Source organism: Pholcus phalangioides, unplaced genomic scaffold (assembly GCF_987345545.1).
Source record: "Pholcus phalangioides strain wild (caught in Gottingen) unplaced genomic scaffold, Ppha-v1.0 ptg000029l_1, whole genome shotgun sequence".
NCBI lineage: Eukaryota > Metazoa > Arthropoda > Arachnida > Araneae > Pholcidae > Pholcus > Pholcus phalangioides.
This window is the reverse complement of record NW_028301619.1, coordinates 7,196,820-7,213,385: the sequence shown is the minus strand read 5'-3', so window position 1 is coordinate 7,213,385 and position 16,566 is coordinate 7,196,820. Positions and strand designations below refer to the sequence as shown.

The 16,566-nt window shown below is 37.5% G+C and overlaps 1 protein-coding gene across 2 annotated transcripts in view; it reads left to right on the top strand.

The window, feature by feature from the left end:
- Positions 1-15,243, top strand: part of LOC149067632 (epithelial serine protease-like) — an 83,605-nt gene extending 68,362 nt beyond the window's left edge. Inside the window, exons 6-8 of one of the 2 annotated variants that reach the window (XM_089252461.1) lie at positions 8,248-8,510; positions 9,087-9,232; positions 15,032-15,243. In XM_089252461.1, coding sequence (XP_089108587.1) covers positions 8,248-8,510; positions 9,087-9,232; positions 15,032-15,217 — 595 coding nt within the window. In that variant the 3' untranslated portion in view covers positions 15,218-15,243. Of the gene's footprint in view, positions 1-8,247; positions 8,511-9,086; positions 9,233-11,077; positions 11,275-15,031 lie in introns of those variants that run through there. The other variant, XM_089252460.1, reaches the window with a different exon arrangement.
- Positions 15,244-16,566: the final 1,323 nt, after the last annotated feature.

The window sequence follows — 16,566 nt, the reverse complement described above, 5'->3', positions numbered from 1 at the left end:
TAAGATTACGTGTATCGCAAATCTAGTTCCATGTAACCTCATGGGCATACAGGAGGACCAGGTAATGATGCTTGTGCGCTTCCTTTCGCATCTACAGATAGTCTGCCTGGTTTGTCCATCTTATCTTGGTACCACCGCGTGTTTACCCATTCCGGATGGCCAATACTATCCACGCTACTGGCTTTTGGCAAGTTTTCCATCCCAATAATAAAACCCCTCTCGAAATCCACCGGTGCGTGAATCAATTTCTTGAGCGTCTATTCGACCCCACCGGTTGCCGAATCAGTAGTAAGCAATAAAAATAATTGCAGAAAAATGAAAGAAAAAAAAATGTTTTATCTGTAAAATTTCAAACTACGAGTTAAATGAAGACTAATTTGCAAAACCAACAGTAATTTTTGATGCATTGCATCTACTAGTGGGAACCAGATATGCAATGGATATGTATCAGTTTAGAAGAAGCGGAACCCACAGGGTGAAATTTTAATGACTAAATTTTCCGTTTTTTACCAGATCACCACACAAATCTGCGAGTTTTGTGGGTGATTTCACTTGTGTGGCTTATACACCAGAGTGTTGTATCTGGTGTGGCCCGCGACGCTGCAGCTGACCATTATATTGGCCCTTGAACAGTCAGAAGTTGGCCACCCCTGCCAAATACGATCAGAAGTCAGGACACCTGAAAGTTTGAGTTCTGCAGCACATAAAGGAAAATGGGTATGGAATTTGTGCAAATAATTTTTATGGCCACCTCTAATTGCAATGACAAGCACCAGTCTTTATCAGAAAGGATATCCACTAATTTTTGATACGTTGACGCTGGAATTGTTCGCCATTCCACGTGGTCACTTCTGCGACTGACTTAGGACGGTTTACACGGCTCGCTTCTGATTCACTCTGATTTTGTAGGAAGAGAGAGTAGCCGTGATTCACGCCGTTCTAGAACACAAAACGCCGTCGCGCATGTTTCTCCTGTTGTGTTTATGACTGGTCGTCCACTGGATGCGACAACACGCGATAAGCAACGCGAGCGACTATCTGACACCAACTCGAAACATCTGAGTACCTGACAGTGGCGTCGGAGCCGGGGTTGCAGTGGGTGCTCGACCACCCACAGTATTTTGTAGCACCTGTCTGAGCACCCTTACAATTAATTCAGAAATCAAAATCTTTATAAATATCAAGTCGAGCACCCACATATCTAAATCACTTCCAACGCCTCTGGCATCTAACACAAACTCGGAGAAGGCTTTCATGTTGTGAATGAATAAATTTTAATATTTAAATCGATTGCTACTTACCATCACAGCCTAAGGGTACGCGTATAGTCATCACCTCCTAGAGATAGAAGGCCTCTGCACTGTTTGCCATAAACGTCATTCAGACTACCTAGCAAGTTTGCCACATTTTGAAACACAGCATCCTATTTCGTTTCTTCTTATTCTGGCGTAGAATCTTCCTGACTGGCTCACAAATACCGCGTAGTGATTGGATGTGGGGTATAGAAATCGCCAATTCTGAACCCGATCATTTCTTTTCATCACAACGATGATACTGGCACGAATTTTTTTTCCCTGAATATTCTGAGGAAAAATGGACTGCTTACTGACGTCACAAGCTGAGTGCGGAGGCCTTCTATCTCTAGGAGGTTCTGGTATAGTGCACGCCTGTTTCCGAAACAGGTCGGGGGTGTGGTTTGCTCGCGCCGGGAGGATGCACATACTGCGAGCCGGTTTCCGGCTGCTGTTCCTTATACTGTATATATATTTTTTTACTCGTCAAAACGGCGGGAGGGAAAAAAGCGAAAAAAAAAATGCTGACGTAAAGAAAAAAAAAAGCAGTTTCGATTTGGCTTTTACACTGTGGGCATTGTATTCCCTTTCATTTTCAAAAACATAGTCATTGTTTATTTGGTTGCATTCCCAGCCACACATGATGTAATACATCAGATATTAGTTTCTTCTGCAAATTATTCATCAAATCTATTCATAGTTTGAATTTCTCGCACAAATGAAACATTTCTTCCAATTTTTTTTTCAATTATTATTTTGGCAAAATAGGCAATTTTCTAAACGAGGTGTCAAAATAGGAAAACAAATTGCCCATGTGTCAAGTTTTATGAGCAATTTGTGTCTTCGAAAAGGAGTATGGTGATAACCATGACCCAGATGTTGATGACATTTGCTTTTTTTTCCCACTGTTATTGCAGTTTTTTTGGCATTTTCAGGATATTTTACCCTTTTCAAATTTTTTGACAATGTAAAAGATTGAGAAAATTATATGAATACTGGTTGTGTGTGCATTGAACACTTATGGAAAAATATGCTTAAATTTCTTGGAAAATAAAATAAAAGATGCTTTTTTTGACTTCCTTCCTAACCATAGGCAGGATTTCTCGTGGGGGGGGGGGGCTCATTTTTTGTTTCTTACTGGAAAAAACCCTATTCCTCCTCCTCCAGTACACCCGTCATGCCCCCCCCCCCCCATCTAGCAACAGGACAATCCGATTATATTCTTCACGGGACTCTCAATACTAAATTTATTGGGAAAAACAAAAAATGATAAGATTCGTCTCAGGCCCCCCAAGTCGGAGCCCTGTCAGCCACACTCTCGTGTTATTAGAAAAATTGTTATTTTTGATGAAATCTAAACGAGAGAGGGAAAAAAATTTACATATGTGATTTTGTTGCTGTCAAAACCTTTACTTCGACATTCGAACATACTTAGTTTTTCAAAGAGAACTTTGTTTTATTATTTTGATGGAATTTTTTTTAGTCATTTTTGAAGATTTTTAGAGCAACTACGTGCAGGCCTTGATGATGACATAGTAAATTATTTTCATCACTAACAATAAATGAATATAAGTAGTTTTCCGCTGTCGGAACGAGAATAGCTCGAATAATGATCACAAATTTGATTTAACACCTTGTAAATTATTAATTTTAATTTGATAATTAATTTTACCTTGTCGGGGCAGGTAGGCCAGCTGTTCGCCACTCCTGCCATAAAGTATGAAGGAGGGGGAGAGAGAGAGAAATCTCTCCTGATTTCACATTACTTCTCCCATCTACTCTGGACTCAGTACACCCTCCTCGGGAAGAGGTTCAGTTGAATAAATAATAATAATTTAAGTTAATACAGTGGAATCCCGTTGTTGCGGACAAGAGACTGGAGAAATCACTTCGTTATAAAGAAATTCCAGGTTTTTGCATTGTTCCTGTGCAAACTTATCTGGAGGATTAGAAAAGTGTTCGTTAAAACGAGGTTTTCACTATAACAGTATTCGTTGAAGCGGGATTCGACTGTATAATCACTTTTTTTTTATTCGTTAATTAATGATATTTATAGTTAATAATTAATCTGTTGGATGGATTTGGAGGATCGAAAATCCCTTCAGATCACAAAATGTGTGCATGTCAATTGTAGGGTATGTATGGTATTTACCTTTGATGGGTTTTTACGCCTTTGGAAAAACCAAATACAGTCGAATACCGTTATAGCGAAAATCTCGTTGTAACGAAAACTTTTCCAATCCTTCGAATCAATTTACATAGCAACAATGTCCGGTATAATGAAATGAAAAGTCCGTTATAACGAACTGGAAAACAAGTGTTCGAAAAACAAAAGAGTGAATCTCCATGTACTTTTTTTGAACGTTTTTGAAAAAATCGAACGAAATCGATATTGCAAATTCAAACAGTAGTTATTGGATCTCCTTGGAAAAAGATCTAACTTTCGAATTTACAAGATGTGGATGCAGCTGTCTTTAACTGGTTTCAGGACATTCGTTCCTGAAATGTGCCAGTTACCGGTCCACTCATAGGGAAAAGGGTTTTGGGATTCGCACGTGCTTTTGGATGCGAAAACTTTCAAGCAAGTGTCGACTGGCTGAATCGTTTCAAAGAACGGTATGGTGTGGGAGCAAAACAGATTTTCGGGGAAACAAATTCAGTTGATATGGAAAATGTGAATGAATGGAAAGCTGGTGAAATAGCGAAAGTGATATGATCCTTCTGATGTATTAAACGCAGACAACGCCGAAATATTTTTCCAACTGTTACCTAACAAAACTTTGACATTTAAAAAAAAACAAGTGCTTTTGGTGACAAAAACTCCTAGTGATCCTTAAGTGCTTTGTTTTGCTGCAACATGAACGGAACCGAAAAAAAGAAAAGTTATGGTGATTGGGAAAATTTGTGAATCCATGGTGCCTGAAGAACGTGAAATCACTGCCTTGTAATTACAAATCAAGCGGAAGGGCTTGGATAACTACAAGAATTTTTAATGAGGGGCTAGTAAAGATTTATAGGAAAATGAAGCGAAAAAATAGAAAGAGGTCCTGCGTCTTATCGCCAATTGCACCGCCCACATTGAATTTTCAAAATTAGAGTGCATTTACATCCGGACCATTTGTTTGACCATGCGTATGCTTTAAAGGAATTTGTTGTTTCCTCAGATTCCGCAATACTTGTGCAAAAAAAAAAAAAAAATTACGGATTGTTTGCCTCTAAAATGTTAATTAAGTAAAACTTATACAAAAAACTCCAATGCTTAATTGATTTGAGTTGCTTTGTGTTATTTTTAAAATTCAACCTCATTCTTTCTATTATCTAGATCATGAATAAAAATATTTTTTTCCTTAAAATCAAATTCTGCTAAAACGAATTTTTTTTGCGCATGTTAAAAATCGGAAATTCCTTTATAACGAAGTGATTTCTCCGGTCTCTTGGAGTTCATTATAATGGGATTCGACTATATAGCTAGTATAATAATTTTATAACTAAAAAATATTTTGATTAAGTTCTTTTTTACCAAAAAAAAAAAAAAAACACGTGGTGAATATCATCTTTTCTCCTAGCTACTAACTGATGTTGAACGATTCAATATTTTCAAATATACAAACTTACGAATTTCAAATTTACCAGAGTACCAAGTTTGAGTTCCCAAAAGAAAATTGACACAGATATCATTTTATTTTTAATCAATAAATCAGTATCTTCTATCGCTCACAATCTAGTTCAAATACTAGTCCGAATACTATATAGTGACGGACTCGCGATGCGAGGATCCGGGTTCGAACCCCACAGTGGTGGTCGGCTGAAGTTGGTTTTCTGTGGTTCCCAACTTCAAGGCGCAAATGCGAGCCGATCTCCCCGTTAAAAAGTCTCGCCACAGAGAGCAACAGTCCTACAACGATAAATCATTCAATCATAACACTTCACTCATAGTTAGAAAAACTTGTGGCAGATGGCAGCACTACACATAACAAGCATTACAGAGAAACAACAAAACTTCACGTCAGGTTTCACTACACGTACACGCACATTCCAGCATGTACCGGTTCGTTGGGGGGTTCCGCGGGGTGGGGGGTGCATGTGTGGTGTAGTAGTAGTAGGTAGGGCCTCCAAAAAAAATGGCTCGGGGATCCATGATGTTCTTAAGTCAGCCACCTCGTTGGGCAATTTGCCTGTTGTGGCGTGTATTTGTATTTGCATTCGACACGCGCGGAATCTTTAACCGAAAGGAACTTTTCTTTCCAGGGAATTTTCTGTTTCTCTGATCCGGTTCGCGTAAAGCGGCAACACGCTATGCTAATGAACGGAGCATTGTCCCATCCCCATTGGCCTGATCGCTACCGATTGCCGGAAACACCAAGAAATTTTTCCCATTAGTTGTTCGAAACCTGAAAAATAAAAAAATTGAAATTCAGGTTTTTAACCAATCAGAAACGACGCGGTTTCCTAGAATCGGAAACGCGCGTGCACTATGGGCATACCCTAAGCGTGGAATAATAAATCTGGAAAGAAAACGAAACGCCTTTGGGATCTCGAAAAAGACAAACATGGGGAAAAATGATTACTCCAACAAAATAATTGGCTAGTATCTCGAAAGCTGAGATGTTCGTGTTTTTAATTGTTAGAAACCAAATCCTATAATCCTTGCGGTAACGAACGGGTGTGAACATAGTGCGTCCGTATTTCCGATTGTGGAAACTCGCGTCGTCTTTCACTAGTCCGCGCCTTTCATTCACTGTGAAGCAGATTTACATACGGTTTCTTCTTCCTCTTCAGCTAACATTTGCTTGCATGGTGTTCTTTTTCTCCCGATAAATTTCAACAGGAATGTCGTTGTAACGTTTGCGGAGCGGCCGTTTCGAAATGCGCTTGCGCGTTTGCGTTTCATGTTAGACCATGCATTCTTTGATGACAATTGTTTGTATTGCTGTGTACTATCACCTCTCAAAGTTTTTCCACATTTTTTCTGAATCACCCAGTGTATAAACAAAAGTAACAATAAAATGGAGGTAGGTATAGATGTGTTTTATATTTTCACACAAAATTTCGCCAGTTTTTAACCAGATCAACAATAGACTGCATTATCATGAAACTCGAGGTTTAAACTCGCACACACACACACACACAATCAAACTAGGCGGGGCAGATGATGGAAGTAACTTAAGGTGAGTTGATACCTTTAACATGGTGAAAAACTATGCACTAATAGAAATATATCATTAAAAATACTATTTAACCATGGGTTTATTTCAAAATTTTTACACATGTTCTTGATTGTATGTGCTATCCTATGCTGGTGCAAAGTTTTACGTATCTTGGATACTTAATATTTTGTAATTTTTCAAAAAAGTGCATTAACAGCTTGCACGCATGATAAAATACCATAACATGAATGTAATTGAATAAAATTGATGCAAAATAATGGAAACTGTTCAGTTCATGAAATGAAGCAAAAGGTTGAGCTTTTATTGACTCAATCTTATTTAAAATTAAATTTCAGTTACATTGCATGGTATTTTATCATGCGCGCAAGCTGTTTTTAATGTTTTTTTTTGAAAATTAAAAAAAAATTAAGTGTCTAAGATATGTAAAATTTTATACCACACAGCATAGACTTATCTATTTCAGTTTCAAGAGAGGAATTCCTGTAAGCTTCGGACCGCTCGCCAGCATAACGTGTGGAAAATTTGAAATCAATGGTTAAATAGTATTTTTAATGATATTTCTATTAGAGCATAATTTTTCACCATGCTAAAGGTATCAACTCCCCTTAATAAGACTTGAATTTAAAATTTAACTAAAAGATCAGCCGGAACAAACCATTGAAGAACAAAATAACAACAGTATGTGGAACATAACAAAAATCAACTACATTTTAGAGAACACTTGACGCATGGGCATCACATTACAAGTCGCCGTATAAGCTGTGACGTCGGATCATCTGCATCTGCGCTACCTCCTATATACATGTATATAGGAGGTAGTGGTATCCGCCACAGATAAATGCATAATTATTCTTCATTATACGTGTAGAAAGGAAAATTATGTTTCTAAATCTTTAGTTCTGTCAGTTCCTTTGATGCTAGGTGATTGCATTAGCGATACAATATCCATTTGCTGTATCTGACACTGATAAACAATAAAATATTTTCTCACCTCTCCTCCTAAAGAAATTCATTCGGTAAAAATTTTTGTTGGACGTAATCTCACATTGTAAACTTTGTTTTTTCCAACAAATTTGACCAGAAAATAACCGAAGGTGAATAGTAGAGAAGAAATGGATATAGAGCTGAAATTTTTATAGGAAAAAGTATGGAACAAAAATTTTAAATATAAATTTTATTTAAAAGCAAAATAAGAAGCATTAAAAATTAATATAAGCTGAGTATTCCAAGCTAAACTAGGAAAATTCCAAGTTTTATGCTGTCCCAAGGTACACGATCTTTTTTGTTTCAAGGTACACGATGCTCTATTATTTGTGAAAAATATTAATAACTTTTTTCATGATACTTGGTATGATTGAGCACTTGATGCGATTTATCAGGAGAATGCATAGATTATAATTATTAAATATAGATCACACACTAAACTTGAAACGTTGAGAAGAAACACAGCAAAAACAAGAACACAATTTTTTTACTTTATGATGCTTACTTGCAAAATCTCCGTCAATGCCATAGACAAAAAGTTGAAGCCACATTCAGTTGAAGGTTATGTATTTCTAATCTCTTGCACTCCAAAAAACGTCAGCCAGAACGCAATACTGTCAAAACTATTTCAAGTGTTTCAATGTACGGTCAAGGTACAAGTTTCCCCTACATGTACTTGTCTCCTTTAATAGAAATAATGAATAATCTGTTCGAAGCTGAATGCAAACTTCTCCTTTGTACTGAAAATACTGAAATTGCTGATGTGGTTTTGTTTTTCATTTTTTTCATTTGATATATTGTAGTCGAAATGGTGTTGCTCCAGCATCTGCATTCCAGGGTGTCGTTGGTAGTGTACGCAGAAATGGATCGTCCAGAAGAATCCGTTTCAGAAAAGTCATTGCACATTCTCAATACGGGAGAGGATCCGAAGGAGACATAGCGATCCTCAGAACATCAGAAGCCATGAAACTCTCTGATCAGGTTCAGACTATCTGCTTACCTCGTTCTGGAAGACGATTTGAATTTCTTCAAGCAACTGGAATGGGTTGGGGTGTCACGGAACGAAGTAAATGTCAATTAATATCAAATTATGACCCACGAGTATGTTGAATAGAGTACTTATATTATATTTAATTGTGTACATTGTTATTATGAGCAATTTTAGTAGGTTAGTAGTTCAATTTGTTGGTAGAAATAATAAGATTTAAATTTAAGAATTTATTGTTTTCAATTTGAAAGTTTTGAAAAAAACATTGTGTGCAATTATTCTTGGTATATCCAGGTAACATCATCTTATAGCGATTAATTTGTAAATTTTAGTTTATTTATAGTACCCACACACCGAATGTTAAATTTTTTAACTGATAATTTTTTTCAAATCAGATTTTTAATGAGAGCTACGAAACTAAAACTTCCTATTTATCTATGTAAAATAGTGTCTCCCAAAATGGGTAATATCATCCCCTGGGGGGGGGGGGGTGACGGAATGGTCCAGGGGAGGGCGGTAGAAACTATGGGTGCAACATAGGATCCTATGGGTTTTCTTGAGTTGGAGGGCGAAGCGAAGAGAAATTGCTGGAGAAAGGAGTGATGGAACAAGAAGTTTGGGAAACTATGGTGTAAACGATTTTTTTTCTTCCAGTGAATGGCAGACCAGCAGAAGTTTTACAAGCTATTGAAATGCCAGTACCACCAGTCATCTTATGCCAAATCATATATGCCAGGCTTGGAGCTGCTGTTACATGGAATCATGTGTGTGCCGGTGGACTAGACAGTGGAATATGCTATGTAAGTAAAATTAAAACTTCAATGATTTCTCTCAAAGTACAATTTGCAAAATTATTCGAACAGATGTTGACTAATCAATGAAGTGAATTTTCTCCATAATTCACCTCATGGCTTCTTCAGTTTATCACATCACACAATGCTTCTAAAGTGAAACAACTCAAAATAGTTTTTAACCAGTGACACTGTTCCTATTTCTTACATGTTGTCATCAAAAACAACACTAGCTATACTTGTTGTATATAAAAAGCAAAATAGCTAGTGTCCTTTTCGACGATAACAAAAATTCCTGTGACAAAAACATGAAAAGCGTCATATACCGTATTACTCCTGCATCAGCCGACATGCCGGGAAACATCCAAAGAAAGCAACATGCTGGGAATATTTGGGAGTCACAGATCTCATGGATAATTCTCAGATATCTAGACTCTAAGAATTGATTGAACCTTGTCTGTTTTCTACATTTTAGTATCCTTTCTGTTTTACGAACTATCCAAATGGTTCTAGCTTTATGTAGTTCTACCACAAATTTATTAAAAATGTAGGATATTAAGCATATTTGTTAACTTAAATTAGATGAGTTAAATGGAAGCACATAAGTATTTAAGCTTAAGATTTTAGACTGTAAAAAATTTTGTGGTTCTTGATCATGTGCGCAAATTGGAATAAAAAGAGTGAAAATTTAAATAATTGCGCTGCACAAAATATGATGTTGTAATACAAAAGCAACAGCACATTTTCTCCAATCTCTGAACATGCAGAAAAACGTGCAAAACACAGTATCTGTATTTCGTATTATTAGAGCGATAATTATTGTTCTCTGATTTTCCCTGCATACCGTGTGATGCGAAAAAATACGGTAACATATAATTATTTTGAGTTGTGCCACTTTTTCGAAACAAGTGTGCGATATCTGAAATGTGAAAAATGTTTTTAATGCTCTTCCATTAATTAAATATCCCCAAAATACCTCGTGACATCACTGGCTAATCTCATAACATTCTAAAGTGCCGCAGTACACTGTTTAAGAATCAGTGGGGGGGGTCAATTTTACTGTAAACAATAACAGTTTTAAGCATTCTCTCTCCCATGTTTGCTTATTAAACGTTTTTGTGTTTATAACGTCAGTCAGCAGCAATCACTTGATACTGATATACAGGACGTTTTAAAAAAGCTAGGCCAAACTTTAAGAGGCGGTAGAATACGCTAATAGTCATTTCTGTCCTAGACCGCATACTCAAAAATGAAACGTTAAGGAGCTAGAGAATGTTTTTCAATTATTACTTACCCGAGGAACCACGTCAATGCCGAGGGAACCAATGACAGCTTATAGAAGGCCACTCGCTGAAATTTAACTCTTAAAAAAGCTTTTGAGACATACCACAAAAATGAATGGCAACACGGCATATCGGGTGGTATTGGAAAATATAGAAAAGCTATAGAAAATCACTGCTTAATCCATCGGCCCTCTATCACCTTTACGTTTTATTTTATTCCATGCTTTCCACGACATGAAATAGTTGTTTTAGTGTGTGTTTCCACTTCATAAAATTGGATCGTTTTTTTTTTTTGTGTTTTTTGGGAGTCACCTTGTGTACTGAACGAAATAAATGATAATGCTGAATATTATTTGCTAAGAGCCAAACTTTTTCCCGATCGTACGTAAAAATATAATCGCAAAATATACAATCATTAATAAAATGACCAACTATATTCGGTAGATTTAAAAAACCCCTGACGCTGACAGACTAATTTTTCTACGGAAGATGAACACATGTGACCACCAAATCTGCGCAAATTTAAGGCTTCTTAAACGTATTATCTTCTTAATTCTTCATCTAATTTCAGGGTGATTCGGGAGGTCCTCTAGTTTACAAGGACAGCGATCGGCCCGTGGCTCTTGGAGTGGCTTCTTTCGGGTCAGCATTAGGTTGTGCCATACCCTTCATACCGTCTGTCTACACTGCAACAGATTCTTATAACAGTTGGCTTCGAAAAACAGCACCAGATGCCACTGATATTTGTTTCTTGTAATTAATGTAAAATAAAAATAACTCAAAAACCACACGAGTCTTCTTTTATTGCCCATTTTAATCCATTATTTTTTTCCTTTTTTGAAAGGAAAAAAAAACCACCCATATCGAACCCGATCAATTTTTTCGTTTCACGTTTTTAAAAAGAGATTTTGAGAAATTATTTCATTTTACATCACCAAGAAAACGAAAAAAATCTAGGTTATGGAGAAAATATGAAAATTCTTTTCGGCAAAACCAAAAAGCTCGAGATTAGATATAAGCATATGTATAGACCTAACGCGAATAAAGTAACGCGTATTGCATCTACCAATCCGATTTAGCAACCCTGTCAGAATGTATGTACAAAAATCCAAATCCAAAGAAATTTATGGCCGGGCCTATCTGTTTTCAGACATCTGCTGCCCTCAAAACGGGAACTCTTGGGGAACCTATGTGAAGGGAAAGACAAGTTCGTATGTGTTTGTGTTGCGTAAAAAGATGCATGTATGTCAGTAGAGAAAAACATTTTGACGATATATGTATGTACACATGCACTGTACATCTAAATTCATTGATTATCGGGCAATTAGTGAACTATGTACTTTTAGACGGTGCACAATCTTCGACTTATATGTGAGGAGTTCATGGAGCCCATATTCTGGAGTGGGGCTACTGGACTGAGTTCTTTGACGGGCCCCTCTATAGTGAGTTTATAGCGTGAAAAAACAAAAAAAAAATGATCAGAATCGTCCCTTGCCCCAAGGCTAGAGCCCTGTCGGGCCGCCCTTGGGGGTGGGGGAGGGACATAGAGAAGTCTCAGAAAAAGCTATGATTGTGATTCTGAGTACGGATTATTGTTCCCCTACTTTTTGAGGATGCCGCCGGCTACGAATTAACTGCGAAAAGTGACCGTAATATAAAATGACTTAATATATGTAGAAATGTTGCAGAATTTCTACATCCCAGTGCCACTATCATTGGATTACGGTTATTCAGTTATGTGCATTCGATATTGTTATACTCAAGTGACTATACAGGGTGTTCTGTTAATGGAGCGACAAACTCAGAGGGTTGTTAGTAGACATCAAGAAGAACAAAAATTGCAATAGAACATGGTGTTGCAAACCACGTTGAGAGGGTGAAAATCGCGAACAAGACATGCAGGTTTTGACGTCACGTTGGAACGACAAAAAGTACAATAATAACTACAAAAAGATATATTTGATTAATTATTACAAGAATTGTTGGAAGTGGCAGCCGCTGACGTCATTGCACAGTCTACATGGACGTAAAAACGATTCCCGGACGCCCTCGAAGATACCAGGTATGTTTTTGATGTCTGCCGCAGCGACGACAATCCACGCTATGAGATCCTGCGGTGTGTCGCGGGCGTTTCGTGACGCTGCTTACGTCAGATTGCCCGGTGAGTGAACCCATGAACGCATTCAGCGATCAACTGACATCCACCTTTCGTCTCCTCTGGCCTCAGAGAGCCTACGTGCGTTTTTCGCGATTTTCACCCTCTCAACGAAGTTTGCGCCACCATGTTCTATTGCAATTTTCATTCCTCTTGATGCCTACTAACAACCCTCGGTCCATACAGAACACCCTGTATGTTATGTATACGAATGATCAAATGCAGCCAATGATGGAGTTTCTAAATTGAAATTCAGAATTCAAGGAAGAAAGACAGAGAAAAATATTTAATCACGAAGCGCTATAGAGAGTAGTGTTTTTCAAAGTGTGGAGTATTATTCCTTGGGAGGAAGTGTGCTGGAACCGAACAGGAAGAATGTACTATATATGGAAAACATTGAAATCCTTCACCCGATATACTCATATTACGACACTAGCATATATGCTCAAACTCAGAGGCGAATTTATGGCTTTGCCATCTGCGGGCGATTCAAACTTTGCTGCGCTTGTCCCGTTTATACCACCAATTACTAAAATTTTGGCCGTGCTCTCCGAACTTAACCCCCGTGGGCTATAACCTGCTTAGACCCATGCAAATACGTAATTCTGCTCAAACTCCAATCAATGCTAATTCTTGAATTAAGTTTGAAAATTAAGTGCCTAATTGAGGTATAGATCAATGAACAATTCGGGAGTAAGAAATAAGACACAACCATTGAAAACTCTTTGGTGTTCGCGAGAAACAGGGTGAAGATGTCTGTAATAGAGCATTAAATAAGTACGAAATGAGACATACGTGACATGCAATACTATTTGTACACACTGAAGCCGTATCCACACCCGCAGAATTCCACAGCACAAAAACCGGTTATGAGGTGTGGCTAGCACAGCGAGTGAGGGCGATTTCAATGGTCGATTTTGTGTGGCCACATCCCAAAAACTGATTTTTGCACTGGGGAATTCTGCGGGTGTGGATCCGGCTAAAAATGTCCTAAATATATAGCGTTTCGTGCATTTTACTCTGCGTAATGCAGTACGAGTGCTCTTCTTTCGATTCTGAGCAAACTCGCAAATCTAAAAATGGTTTGAGACCCCCCCCCCTATACTCTAAATCAGTGTTTCCCAAAGTGGGCGATACCACCCTCCTGAGGACGATGGAATTGTCCGGAGGGAAGTAAAAGCTATGGCTATACTATATGATCCTATGGGTTGGCTTGAGATGGATGATAAGAAAAAAAAATTGGAGAAAGGGGCGATGGGACAAAAGTTTGGGAAACTATGCCCAAAATTATAAAGTATGCAACTATCTAATTGAGATTTTGTTCTCCATCTCCTTTCATTTTAGTGTTCAGATTGCTAATTTTCGAATTCACTGCTAACAGCATTGCCATTGGTTGCATCCGATTAGGCATATTTCTTTTACTATTCTGATATGTCATTTACACAGGGTCAATACTATCGACCGCCCAAAAATTGCACACGTGATTTCTTGTGGAAAACTAATATGGAAAAGTGTTTTTTCATTTTTAGAATCGGATGAATATTAAGGGAGTTATAACGTTTTGAAATTTTGTGACGTGTCAGTTTTCTAACGGTCAGTTACACGCCAAACACCCAAAAAAATAATAATAATATCCCCCATGCAGAGAGCGCGTTGCCTCTAATTAAAATTGAACTGAAATACTCAATCCCGTTAGAAGCCAAGTTCAGTTATTTTCTTTCGCGATTGGTGTTAACCTTGCTATTACGTGTTACCTTCGCGCCCCCACTATATTGTCAAATTTATCACCAGATACGTAAAGTTTTAGTGAAACGAAATCTATTGAAAAAATTGTTTTAACAAAATCAAAATTTTTTTGCCAAAATTCGGTAATTCTCTGCCTTCACTGTTAAGTCCAGTTAATTTTTTGAGGGAAAGGGCAAGGAAAAAAACTGGTTTGCAAAGCTTTTTAGCTTTTTTGATTGCTCTCAGGGTTATAGCATTGCTATCAGCTAAAAAACACAAAGTTATACGTTTGGTGCATGTTTGGTGAATTTGGCTGGATTCGAAACTGACGTCATCAGCTTTTAATGCCTTATAACTCCATAATTATTGGTCAAAATTAGAAGAAAAAAAACTGAAAACACTTTCCCATATACGTATATATATTAGTTTTTCACAAGGAATCACGTCTGTAATGAGGGCGGTCGATGGTATCCACCCTGTATACATTACTTTCCACCATTATTAATTTCTTTCAAGGCAAATTTCAAACTGAATTATGTCACTTTTTATTTCAATGCAATAAACCGAGAATTGAAGCAAGACAATGTGTTTGCTAATGTCAGAATCAATTATGGCCAAACGTTTGGTTTTTTTTTCTCTCTCCAGGGTGATTCCGGTGGGTCTCTCGTGTACATAAATGAAAGAGGTCCAGTGGCTATTGGTGTTGCTTCTTTTGTGTCCACTTTAGGATGTGCATTTCCATTCGTTCCTGCTGTATATACGGCGACCGCTTCTTATGAAAGATGGTTAAAAAGATCCACTCGAGATTCATCCGAAATATGTTTCGTATGATGTAAATAAAGGTTGTGTAAAAGTAATTTCTGCTCAAAAATAAAAACTTACAAAAAACATACAAATTGTTGATTTTATATTTTTGAAAATATTTATATCTATTCTATTCGTTCTATTATTCAACTTCCAGATTGATTATGAGGCTACATACCGGAATGCAAGCAATAGAAAACAAAATTAACGGAGGAAAAATAAATGAAAGACAAAATAATCGAAATAAAAATTATTTAACTAATTTTACAAGAACTAAAAAAAATGCTTAAGATTTTAAAAAAAGTGCCGTGGAAAATAAAAGATCCGTAAAATAACCCAATATTCAATAATACATTACACACAGTATTTGCAAAATTGCAATAATCTACATGTACTCTATAGATCGGGAAATCCCAAACTCTTTACAGAGGATTTTTCGCATAACTCTTGGGAATATGATTGGAACATTAAATATATATCTCGCAGCACTACAGCAAGTGTAAAGTGTCATGATACACTTGTTGTGGAAATCATAGCCGTGTACATTATTACAACTTTCACAATTATTTTACACCCAAAAATATTTTGCGAAGGTGACTTATACACTGGTTGATCATGAACTCTCGGCAAGTCGGTCGCGTTAGAGATACACTAGTGTTTACCGAAGTTGGCAATACCGCTCTCTGGTGGGGCGATGGAATGGTCCAGGGGTGGTAGGATCTACAGATATAAACATTGGATCTTGTGGGTAGGCTGGGTTTGGAGCGATAAGAAATAAAAATTTCTGAAGAAGGGAGAGGGCGATAGAACAAAGTTTGGGAAATTCTAATGTACGCTGTCACAGGCGTATGAAGTATTTTCTCAAGGGGGCGGTTGCACTGTGCCATCCTAATGTATGGGCTCACCCGGGCATGGATTGGGGGGGCCCCCCCGTAAAAATGAGAATTTGCCAGGTAGGGCCTCAGAAAAATCACTTGGCCCGGGCGCCCGTGATACTCTTAAGACGGCCCTGCAAGTGAGGTTACGTCATTTTTTTTCTTCGGAACAGGGTTTTTTTTTTACTACAAAAACTTTAGCTCAAGGAGGGGCTTGCATACGCCAGTGTATAGTGTATATGGTTTTATAGGAAACACGTAGCCAAACCAAATTCACGTCGTTATAAAATCGTAAATTGATTAATTCACTTATAACGAAAATCTGTTAAATTTTTCCATGCACCCATTTGTGCCGAGTATTTTTTTCCCGAAATAATTTGCAACACACGTGTTTTCTTGTGCTCTTCTTAAGCTGTATTCGCACGAGTAGGTGTGCAGTTCTTCGTTAATGGCTCCCAACTTCGAGGCGCAAATGCGAGCCGATCTCCCCGTTAGAAAGAC